The sequence below is a fragment of the Ranitomeya variabilis genome, chromosome 6 (assembly GCF_051348905.1).
Source record: "Ranitomeya variabilis isolate aRanVar5 chromosome 6, aRanVar5.hap1, whole genome shotgun sequence".
Taxonomy (NCBI): domain Eukaryota; kingdom Metazoa; phylum Chordata; class Amphibia; order Anura; family Dendrobatidae; genus Ranitomeya; species Ranitomeya variabilis.
This window is the reverse complement of record NC_135237.1, coordinates 141,079,720-141,092,409: the sequence shown is the minus strand read 5'-3', so window position 1 is coordinate 141,092,409 and position 12,690 is coordinate 141,079,720. Positions and strand designations below refer to the sequence as shown.

At 43.6% G+C, this 12,690-nt stretch overlaps 1 protein-coding gene across 7 annotated transcripts in view; it reads right to left on the bottom strand.

Moving 5' to 3' along the window:
- MYRIP (myosin VIIA and Rab interacting protein) overlaps positions 1-12,690 on the bottom strand; it is a 1,107,682-nt gene that overhangs the window by 49,325 nt on the left and 1,045,667 nt on the right. For all 7 annotated transcript variants that reach the window (XM_077269059.1, XM_077269058.1, XM_077269060.1 and 4 more), the window contains one exon: positions 5,183-5,371. In XM_077269059.1, coding sequence (XP_077125174.1) covers positions 5,183-5,371 — 189 coding nt within the window. The remainder of the gene's footprint in view (positions 1-5,182; positions 5,372-12,690) is intronic.

Here is a 12,690-nt window from a genome sequence, read left to right as displayed (position 1 = left end):
CAGCACACAGAGGAAGATTTTTGCGTTCCACACTGGACTGGCCACATTACAGCGCAGATGGTGTCAGCGGGCCCCTCCCCACACCCCCCCAACACATGGACATCGGAGGGAGGAGGTCCTCTAATCAGAGGATAGGTGCTGAAGTCTGGTCGTCCATATAAGAGCCCAGGACAAGGAAGACATCTAAGGTAGGACCACTGTGTGGTAAACAGAAGGAGATGTCAGGTTCCTGTCTCTCTGTGCCTGTAGATCCCAGCACCCTCCCGGTCCCAGTAAGTACTCTGGCACTGGGTGTCCATTCCCTGTGTGCAGGTTTAGAGCCTTATTATTCCTTCTCCCCTTTCTTGTAGGGGGACAAGGAACCTGCATCAAGAAGCAAGTCCAAGACTTCACGGAGATCTGCAGTCTGTACAAAAAACTTGCCTCTTCGCAAAAGAAGACATTATGCAAAGAGTGTACTTAGAAAGTCATCAGGGAAGAGCAACCATCCTTGATGGAAGAAATTAATGGCCTAATCCAAAAGGAGATAAAAACCTCCCTGGTCACCTTTTCCCAGCCCGCACCCTCTCCCAGCGTCTGTCCAGAAGCTAAAAGGAGGAAGCTTAATTTAGAGGAGGAAAGGGATGATGACTCTCAGGATGAAATGTTGATACCAGACGAACCTCTGGAAGAAGGCGAATTAATCCTGGACCCAGAGGTCTCCCACAGGAGAGATATTATGTCTCCTCAGGGGATATAGAGGAACTCCTCATGGCAGTAAGGAGGACCATGGAGATAGAGGAAAAGACTGCCCTTATGGTACAGGAAGAAATGTTTTGGGGTCTCCGTTCTAGGAAGAAGCATGTGTTTCCCATTCATAAAAACATCCGGGACCTGGTCATAGAATAGTGGGAATTCCCAGAAAAGAGCCTGACCATTTTAGCAGATATGAAGGACAGGTTCCCTGTGGACGATGAGACGGCATCATGCTGGTCAGAGATTCCAAATGTCAATGTCCAGATTGCTCGGGTAGCTAAGAAGACCACACTTCCATTTGAGGATGCCTCACAGTTGAAGGACCCTCTGGAAAGCAAGATGGATGGGCTACTAAGGAAATCATGAGAAACCTTGGCATCTTTACTGAATACCAACACCGTATATACCTGTGTGGCCCAGCTGGGGCAGCTGGAGGAACACCTGTCCACAGGTACTCCCAGAGAGGACATCCTAGCTTCTCTGCCTCTCTTCCAGAAGGCAACAGGTTTCCTAGCAGATGCCTCTGCAGAATCCGTAAGATTGGCAAGGAAGATAGTCAGGGTTGTCAAACTCTGTGAGACGAGCACTCTGGCTAAGGTCTTGGAGCAGGCACATGACTTCAAAGATGAAGCTGCGCTCTGTCCCCTTCAAAGGGAAGTACATGTTTGGTCCTGCCCTTGATGAGCTGTTAGAAAAGGCTTTGGATAAAAAGAAGACCTTACCAGAACCTTGGAATACTAGGAAAAGACCCTTCGGCCCCCAACAATAGCATACAACTCAGTACAAGGGGAGGGGAAAGTCAGGTCGCTAGAGCTACCCGAAAGGGGGGAAAGACAGAAATCTTTTTCTTCCCCACTCCCAGAGACAAAAGAAGCCATGATGCCAACACGGTAGGAGGTCACATCTCAAACTTCCTTCCGCAGTGGCTCAAGATCTCTTCAGATTAATGGACTCTTAAGATCAGTCAGGGAAGGAGTAAAGATAGAATTAGCCTCATATCCTCCAAAAACAATAAAAACAACGCGACTCTCCTCTCCAGAGATACAATCCACCTTGATAGTGGGAGTAAACAACCTATTATCCACAAAGGTAGTCTCCATAGTCCCAGAAAGAGAAAGGAACAGGGTACACTACTCAAACCTGTTCCTCATAAAGAAACCAAATAGGTCCCATAGGTTATAATCAATCTGAAACCCCTGAATCATTATATAGCATACAAAATATTCAAGATGGAATCCATCAGGTCAACAGTACCTCTGATTGGGCAGGATTTCGTCATTGCGACGATAGACCTACAGGATGCAATCCATCCAACTTATCGGAGATTCCTAAGATTTGCAGTCGCCCGGGGAGAGCACATAGACCATTACCAGTACAATGTCCTCCCATTTGGTCTATCCTCGGCCCCACATATCTTCACAAAGATCATGTCAGAGGTCATGGCATACATCAGAGGTCCACACATATGCATAGTTCCATACCTCGATGACCTCTTGTTGGTGGCTCCCTCCGTACCCATGCTACAGGAACATCTGAAGATGATAACCCAGATCCCATCATCTCTAGGCTGGATATTGAACCTCAAAATATCAGATATGGTTACTGCAACAACAAAGATTTTCTTATGAGTCTTACTGGACTGACACAGGCAAACATCTTTCTTGCCCAGGCAAAAACAGATCTTGCTAAGATCAAAGATAATGATACCACAGAGCAAGAAGATGGTGTCATTAAGATGGGCCATGTTGGTTCTCAGATCTATGACATCCTGCATCCAGATTGTAGAATGGGCCCAAGCGCACACCAGAACACTTCAGACCCACATCCTGGCAAACTGGGATGGATCTCTAGAATCCTTGGACAAGAAGATCCAGATGCTGCCTTGTGTAAAGTCTTCATTGACATGGTTGCTAAAAACAGAGAACTTGAGCAGAGGGGTTCCCTGGACGCAAGACCCAGCGATCACCATAAAAGTAGACGCCAGCGGGAAAAGGTGGGGAGCCATGGTATCCCAACACATATCCCAAGGATGCTGGTCAGACGAAATAAGCTGACAATCCTCAAACTTCAGGAAACTAAAGGCGGTAGAGGAGGCCCTCAAGTCCGCAGTAACCCTAGTCCAGGATACTCATGTCAAGATATACTCAGACAACATGACAACAGTTGCCCACCTTCATCATCAGGGAAGTACAAGGCATGAGGATCTGAAGGCAATATCCAGAGTATTCTCGTAGGCTGAAGAACACCTTCTCTCCCTGTCCGCTTTGCACATAAAGGGTGCGGTAAACATACAGACCGATTTTCAGAGCAGTACAGAAATCCATTCATTGGAATGGAATCTAGATCCAGAGGTCTTTCAGATACTAACCAGAAGATGGGGCCATCCAGAGGTGGACCTATTTGCAAGTAGACAGAAAGCAAAGGTGTATCAATATTATTCGATGAATCCAGCCGGTCCCTGTTTAGTTGTAGATGCGTTAGCCCACCCAAGGACATTCAGACTGGCCTGTGCCTTCCCTCCATTGCCAATCCTACCAAGGGTTCTACAAAAGAGTAGAAAAAGGTCAAAATAATTTTGGTAGCACCATTCTGGCCCAAAAGAAGCTGAGGCATGGTCTGGACCCTTACCATCCTCAGGATAGAAGAACTGATAGAGCTACCCCCTGTCAGAAGCCTCCTCCACCAGGGGCCAATATTTCATCCAGATCCTGAGAGGTTACATCTGAAGGCCTGGCTTCTGAGTTCTTAATTCTGAAGACCAGAGGATTGCCAGAAGGGGTCATTTGGACACTGCAGAAAAGCCGATAGGCGGTAACAAACTCCATATACCAGAAGATATGGAAGACCTTTATCTCATGAAGTGCACCCGAACGGCCTAACCCACAGCAGCCAAACTTAGCTCGGATTCTGGATTTTCTGCAAGAAGGGCTAGAGAAGAATTTCAGACCTAGCACCCTCAAAGTTCAGGTGGTGGCCCTAAACTCATATTTTGACCAGAATTTAGCCGACCACCGATGGATTAGAAGATGTATGACAGCAGCATCTCGCATATGTCCAAGAGCTACGAACTTAGTTCCTTCCTGGGACCTCAATGTGGTCTTGAAGGGGCTAACACTACCACTTTTTGAGCCCTTGTCATCTATAGATGTAGACAGACTCTCTTGGAAAGCGGCCTTCCTGGTAGCAATAACTACAGCCAGGAGAGTGGGTGAATTACAAGCTCTCTCGATCAATGAACCCTACATGAAGATCTTGCAGGACCGACTTATTCTGTGATTGGATCCGTAATTTCTGCCCAAAGTAGTCTCAGAGTTTCACAGATCTTAGGAGATAATTCTTCCCTCCTTCTATCAAGAGTCAGGAAATAAGGAAGGAGAACAGTTCCACACTTTGGACATCCAGAGAACGGTACTCCATTACCTTCAGGTGTTGGAAAAAACTAGGAAGGACCAAAACCTGTTTGTTCATCTATGAGGCCACAATAAGGGGAAGAAGACTTCCAGATCCACGATCAACTGGATCAAGAGAGACATCTCGGAGACAAATCAGGTCCAGGGCCTTCCACCGCCAGAGAAATTTACGGCTCACTCTACCAGAGCAACATCTGTCTCGTGGGCCAAGAAAGCCAGTGCTTCCATTGAGCAGATATGCAGAGCTGCTACCTGGTCCTCGGTCCATACATTCTCCAAGCATTACAGGCTAGACCTGATGTCAGAAGAGGACTTTGCCTTTGGTAGAAAAGTCCTCCAAGCTATAGTCCCTCCCTAAAACATTACTCTTGGGTACTGCTCCAGGTGTGCTGTCGTGGGGGGTTACTAGAGAAAATAGAATTAGACTTACCGGTAATTCAGATTCTAGTAACCCACCACGACAGCATGGGTAATCCTTCTCTTTGCTTAATTTTCATTCTTTTAAGAGAATAAATACAATTTGAAGCATTCCTTCTCCTGTGGTCCTATATAATAACAGGAAGGATGTGAGAGGGGTTATTTAACCTCTTTGTCATTTCTTGTCCCTATTAGGAAAGGGGTAACATCCTCCAGGTGTGCTGTCGTGGTGGGTTAAAAGATACCGAATTACCGGAAAGTATAATTCTATTTTTTTATCACAGACAGTGCCAGCCTACTCTCTATAATGATCATACAGCAAAATCTGCCTTTAAAAGGTAAGAATGCAGGTGTACACTCTAGCTGCATGGAGAACTGGCTGCTGGGAAATACATTTGCAGATTTCAGTTCCCTAGAATTATTAAGTTTTATAATTTGTCAAAATCCAATAACTTGCCAGCTAAAATGGCAGGCAACAAGGAAGCCCTTAAATGTTTTTTCTATTGTTTATTTAATAAATTATACAGTATTTGATTCCATTTACATTACTTATAACTAAGGCACTTTTTCTAATACAATTTAGGAAATATTATAGCATCATTTTAGACAGCCATTCTTACATTTTCTTCCAGTTTGGTGAGTTGTTCATCTAGTCTGAGAGGGTCAGCACAAATAGGTACAGTCTCTCGGTCAAGTGTATTTCCTGGGGAATCCCATGGATCTGTGGTTCCTGCTATCAGTTCCTCGGTTGCATTGATGACTTTTAGGACCTCTGTTGATATGTTGCAGAGAGACACAGCAGAGTATTTCTGTTTATGTACGAGAATACATGGAGACAAAACATGAAAATATTAAAGAGGATTTTTTTCAGTACATAGTGACACAAATGTTAACTGAAGAAATGTATACTGGCCTGCATCTACAGTGATATCATGCACAGTCCTTCATAACAGAATGGAGTAATTAATGGCTGTCATTATGGCTATTCAACATTTTTTAAATGAATAAATTCGTTCAACAGCAGCTTTAGGGTATGTCCACACAGACTTTTTTTTAAAGAGTTTTTTTTTAGCAGGCCCACTCAAAAAAAAAAGCCTGAAAAATTGCTCAATAAATGCTTGAAAGACCCTTTCTTTTCATTTATATTGTGAAACCACTTTGTTTTCATAAGATCAGTCTTTTGAGGGTTTCTCTCTCACTTCAGGTTTAAAAAAAAAAGCCTGATTAGAGAAAACAGAGTGCAGGTAATTTCTTTAATGCGTTTCCTGAAGGAATAAGCTCCAAACTATGCACTATCCAATCAAAAAGCTACAAAAACAATTCAGGGAAAAAGCAGGCGAAACGAGCGTCAGGGACACATGTTCCAATCACATGCTAGGTGTGATTTCAGATTTGGTCCCAATAAACCAAGATAGGAGTATATAATGCACGTCTATGTGCACCTCTACAACAGTAAGGTGCATTAACCCCTTAAGCCCCGAGGGTGGTTTGCACGTTAATGACCGGGCCAATTTTTACAATTCTGACCACTGTCCCTTTATGAGGTTATAACTCTGGAACGCTTCAACGGATCTTGGCGATTCTGACATTGTTTTCTTGTGACATATTGTACTTCATGATAGTGGTAAAATTTCTTCGATATAACTTGAGTTTATTTGTGAAAAAAATGAATATTTGGCAAAAATTTTGAAAATTTCGCAATTTTCCAACTTTTAATTTTTATGCCCTTAAATCACAGACATATGTCATGCAAAATACTTAATAAGTAACATTTCCCACATGTCTACTTTACATCAGCACAATTTTGGAACCAAAATTTTTTTTTGTGATGGAGTTATAAGGGTTAAAAGTTGACCAGCAATTTCTCATTTTTACAACACCATTTTTTTTTAGGGACCACATCTCATTTGAAGTCATTTTGACGGGTCTATATGATAGAAAATACCCAAGTGTGACACCATTCTAAAAACTGCACCCCTCAAGGTACTCAAAACCAATTTCAAGAAGTTTATTAACCCTTCAGGTGTTTCACAGGAATTTTTGGAATGTTTAAATAAAAATGAACATTTAACTTTTTTTCACACAAAATTTATTTCAGATCCAATTTGTTTTATTTTACCAAGGGTAACAGGAGAAAATAGACCCCCCCAATTTGTTGTACAATTTGTCCTGAGTACGCTGATACCCCATATGTGGGGGTAATCCACTGTTTGGGCGCATGGCAGAGCTCGGAAGGAAAGGAGCGCCATTTGACTTTTCAATGCAAAATTGACTGGAATTGAGATGGGACGCCATGTTGCATTTGGAGAGCCCCTGATGTGCCTAAACATTGAAACCCCCCACAAGTGACACCATTTTGGAAAGTAGACCCCCTAAGGAACTTATCTAGATGTGTGGTGAGCACTTTGACCCAACAAGTGCTTCACAGAAGTTTATAATGCAGAGCGGTAAAAATAAAAAATCATATTTTTTCACAAAAATGATCTTTTCGCCCCCAATTTTTTATTTTCCCAAGAGTAAGAGAAGAAATTGGACCTCAAAAATTGTTGTGCAATTTGTCCTGAGTACGCTGATACCCCATATGTGGGTGTAAACCATTGTTTGGGCGCAGGGCAGAGCTCGGAAGGGAAGGAGCGCCATTTGACTTTTCAATGCAAAATTGACTGGAATTGAGATGGGACGCCATGTTGCATTTGGAGAGCCCCTGATGTGCTTAAACATTGAAACCCCCCACAAGTGACACCATTTTGGAAAGTAGACCCCCTAAGGAACTTATCTAGATGTGTGGTGAGCACTTTGACCCAACAAGTGCTTCACAGAAGTTTATAATGCAGAGCCGTAAAAATAAAAAAATCATATTTTTTCACAAAAATGATCTTTTCGCCCCTATGTTTTTATTTCCCCAAGGGTAAGAGAAGAAATTAGACCACAAAAGTTGTTGTGCAATTTGTCCTGAGTACGACGATACCCCATATGTGGGGGTAAACCACTGTTTGGGCGCATAGAAGAGCTCGGAAGGGAAGGAGCGCTATTTTACTTTTCAATGCAAAATTGACTGGAATTAAGATGGGATGCCATGTTGCGTTTGCAGAGCCCCTGATGTGCCTAAACATTGAAACCCCCCACAAGTGACACCATTTTGGAAAGTAGACCCCCTAAGGAACTTATCTAGATGTGTGGTGAGCACTTTGACCCAACAAGTGCTTCACAGAAGTTTATAATGCAGAGCCGTAAAAATAAAAATTCTTTTTTTTTTCACAAAAATGATTTTTAGCCCCCAGTTTTGTATTTTCACAAGGGTATCAGGATAAATTGGACCTCAAAAGTTGTTGTCCAATTTGTCCTGAGTATGCTGATACCCCATATGTGGGGGGGAACCACTGTTTGGGCGCATGACAGAGCTCAGAAGGGAAGGAGCGCCATTTGGAATGCAGACTTAAATGGATTGGTCTGCAGGCGTCACGTTGCATTTGCAGAGCCCCTGATGTACCCAAACAGTACAAACCCCCCACAAGTGACCCCATATTGGAAACTAGACCCTCCAAGGAACTTATCTAGATGTGTTGTGAGAACTTTGAACCCCCAAGTGTTTCACTACAGTTTATAACGCAGAGCCGTGAAAATAAAAATTCTTTTTTTTTTTCACAAAAATGATTTTTTAGCCCCCAGTTTTGTATTTTTACAAGGGTATCAGGATAAATTGGACCCCAAAAGTTGTTGTCCAATTTGTCCTGAGTATGCTGATACCCCATATGTGGGGGGGAACCACTGTTTGGGCGCATGACAGAGCTCGGAAGGGAAGGAGCGCCATTTGGAATGCAGACTTAAATGGATTGGTCTGCAGGCGTCACGTTGCATTTGCAGAGCCCCTGATGTACCCAAATAGTACAAACCCCCCACAAGTGACCCCATATCGGAAACTAGACCCCCCAAGGAACTTATCTAGATGTGTTGTGAGAACTTTGAACCCCCAAGTGTTTCACTACAGTTTACAACGCAGAGCCGTGAAAATAAAAAATCTTTTTTTTCCCACAAAACTTATTTTTTGGCCTCCAGTTTTGTATTTTTCCAAGGGTAGCAGGAGAAATTGGACCCCAAAAGTTGTTGTACAATTTGTCCTGAGTACGCTGATACCCCATATGTGGGGGTAAACCACTGTTTGGGCGCATGGGAGAGCTCGGAAAGGAAGTAGCACCGTTTGACTTTTCAATGCAAAATTGACAGGAATTGAGATGGGACGCCATGTTGCGTTTGGAGAGCCACTGATGTGCCTAAACATTGAAACCCCCCACAAGTGACACCATTTTGGAAAGTAGACCCCCTAAGGAACTTATCTAGATGTGTTTTGAGCGCTTTGACCCACCAAGGGCTTCACAGAAGTTAATAATGCAGAGCCGTAAAAATAAAACAAAAATTTTTTCCCACAAAAATTATTTTTTTAGCCCCCAGTTTTGTATTTTCCCGAGGGTAGCAGGAGAAATTGGACCCCAAAATTTGTTGTCCAAGTTGTCCTGAGTGCGATGATACACCATATGTGGGGAGAACCACTGTTTGGGCGCATGGGAGGGCTCGGAAAGGAAGGAGCGCCATTTGGAATGCAGACTTAGATGGAATGGTCTGCAGGCGTCACATTGCGTTTGCAGAGCCCCTAATGTACCTAAACAGTAGAAACCCCCCACAAGTGACACCATGTTGGAAAGTAGACCCCCTAAGGAACTTATCTAGATGTGTGGTGAGCACTTTGACCCACCAAGGGCTTCACAGAAGTTTATAATGCAGAGCCATAAAAATAAAACAAAATTTTTTTCCCACAAAAATTATTTTTTAGCCCCCAGTTTTGTATTTTCCCGAGGGTAACAGGAGAAATTGGACCCCAATTGTTGTTATCCAATTTGTCCTGAGTGCGCTGATACCCCATATGTGGGGGGGAACCACCGTTTGGACGCATGGAAGGGCTCGGAAGTGAAGGAGCGCCATTTGGAATGCAGACTTAGATGGAATGGTCTGCAGGCGTCACATTGCGTTTGCAGAGCCCCTAATGTATCTAAACAGTAGAAACCCCCCACAAGTGACACCATGTTGGAAAGTAGACCGCCTAAGGAACTTATCTAGATGTTTGGTGAGCGCTTTGACCCACCAAGGGCTTCACAGAAGTTTATAATGCAGAGCCGTAAAAATAAAACTAAAAATTTTTCCCACATAAAATATTTTTCAGCCCCCGGTTTTGTATTTTCCCGAGGGTAACAGGAGAAATTGGACCCCAAAAGTTGTTGTCCAATTTGTCCTGAGTGCGCTGATACCACATATGTGGGGGGAACCACCGTTTGGATGCATGGGAGGGCTCGGAAGGGAAGGAGCGCCATTTGGAATGCAGACTTAGATGGAATGGTCTGCAGGCGTCACATTGCGTTTGCAGAGCCCCTAATGTACCTAAACAGTAGAAGCCCCACACAAGTGACCCCATTTTGGAAACTAGACCCCCCAAGGAACTTATCTAGATGTGTTGTAAGAACTTTGAACCCCCAAGTGTTTCACTACAGTTTATAACGCAGAGCCGTGAAAATAAAAAATCTTTGTTTTTCCCACAAAAATTATTTTTTAGCCCCCAGTTTTGTATTTTCCCAGGGGTAACAGGAGAAATTGGACCCCAAAGGTTGTTGTCCTATTTGTCCTGAGTACGCTGATACCCCATATGTTGGGGTAAACCCCTGTTTGGGCACACGGGAGAGCTCGGAAGGGAAGGAGCACTGTTTTACTTTTTCAACGCAGAATTGGCTGGAATTGAGATCGGACGCCATGTTGCGTTTGGAGAGCCCCTGATGTGCCGAAACAGTGGAAACCCCCCAATTATAACTGAAACCCTAATCCAAACACACCCCTAACCCTAATCCCAACAGTAACCCTAACCACACCTCTAACCCTGACACACCCCTAACCCTAATCCCAACCCTATTCCCAACCGTAAATGTAATCCAAACCCTAACCCTAACTTTAGCCCCAACCCTAACTGTAGCCTTAACCCTAGCCCCAACCCTAGCCCTAATGGGAAAATGGAAATAAATACTTTTTTTTTATTTTTCCCTAACTAAGGGGGTGATGAAGGGGGGTTTGATTTACTTTTATAGCGAGTTTTTTAGCGGATTTTTATGATTGGCAGCCGTCACACACTGAAAGACGCTTTTTATTGCAAAAAATATTTTTTGCGTTACCATATTTTGAGAGCTATAATTTTTCCATATTTGAGTCCACAGAGTCATGTGAGATCTTGTTTTTTGCGGGACGAGTTGACGTTTTTATTGGTAACATTTCTGGGCACGTCACATTTTTTGATCGCTTTTTATTCCGATTTTTGTGAGGCAGAATGACCAAAAACCAGCTATTCATGAATTTCTTTTGGGGGAGGCGTTTATACCGTTCCGCGTTTGGTAAAATTGATAAAGCAGTTTTATTCTTCGGGTCAGTACGCTTACAGCGATACCGCATTTATCTCATTTTTTTATGTTTTGGCGCTTTTATACGATAAAAACTATTTTATTGAAAAAATAATTATTTTTGCATCGCTTAATTCTCAGGACTATAACTTTTTTATTTTTTTGCTGATCATGCTGTATGGCGGCTCGTTATTTGCGGGACAAGATGACGCTTTCAGCGGTACCATGGTCATTTATATCAGTCTTTTTGATCGCGTGTTATTCCACTTTTTGTTCGGCGGTATGATAATAAACCGTTGTTTTTTGCCTCGTTTTTTTTTTTTTTTTCTTACGGTGTTTACTGAAGGGGTTAACTAGTGGCCCAGTTTTATAGGTCGGGTCGTTACGGACGCGGCGATACTAAATATGTGTACTTTTATTGTTTTTTTTTATATATTTAGATAAAGAAATGTATTTATGGGAATAATATTTATTTTTTTTTTTCATTATTTTGGAATATTTTTTTTTATTTTTTTTTACACATTTGGAAATTTTTTTTTTAACTTTTTTACTTTGCCCCAGGGGGGGACAATACAGATCGGTGATCTGTCAGTTTGCATAGCACTCTGACAGATCACCGATCTGAGAGAAGTGCAGGCTGCTTCACAGTGCCTGCTCTGAGCAGGCGTCTGTGAAGCCACCTCCCTCCCTGCAGGACCCGGATCCGCGGCCATCTTGGATCCGGGTCTGGAGCAGGCAGGGAGGGAGGTAAGACCCTCGCAGCAACGCGATCACATCGCGTTGCTGCGGGGGGCTCAGGGAAGCCCGCAGGGAGCCCCCTCCCTGCGCGATGCTTCCCTGCACCGCCGGCACATCGCGATCATGTTTGATCGCGGTGTGCCGGGGGTTAATGTGCCGGGGGCGGTCCGTGACCGCTCCTGGCACATAGTGCCGGATGTCAGCTGCGATATGCAGCTGACACCCGGCCGCGATCGGCCGCGCTCCCCCCGTGAGCGCGGCCGATCGCGTATGACGTACTATCCCGTCACCGGGAATTAAGTCCCAGGTCACCTTGACGGGATAGTACGTCATACGGGATTAAGGGGTTAAGTTGAAGACAGATTGACAGTCTGCCTTCAATAGCATGCTGACCATAGTACAACGCTGGCGCGGCTATTGAAACAAGGAGACCTGCAGCGATTCAGCTCTTAAATCGATACTCGATTGCTCGCGCTAGCCGCGCATATACTGGATTTGGCTTGTGTGGTGGATTAGCAGCTGTTAGCTGCCACTTGAGCGGCGCTGGCTGCAATGCATCATAGCACTACCTAGACAAATAGCGGTCTCCTATGTTGACTGCATAGCCACTGAAATTCACCCGTGTGACAGATGTATTTGCGGCGTGAACAGATGTGCTACAGCAGCGCAGTTACACTACTACAAATCTACCTTAGATATTTATATCAGTTGCATGTTCATCAGATACAATTTACCTGGCCTGATAAGATTTGTTATGTGAATTTATATTAGCTAGGACTATACAGTAGTGGAAATAGACATCAATACCCTACGGCTTGTTTTATCAACTACAATATAATATTATTTGAGATAGGTAGACATTCAATACAGCCTATGAGCTTTTTATTATACAACTAATATGGAGGTTTAATAACCTGACCAGTTAGTTATAAGGGTTCATAGGCAGGAATTCTATGTAA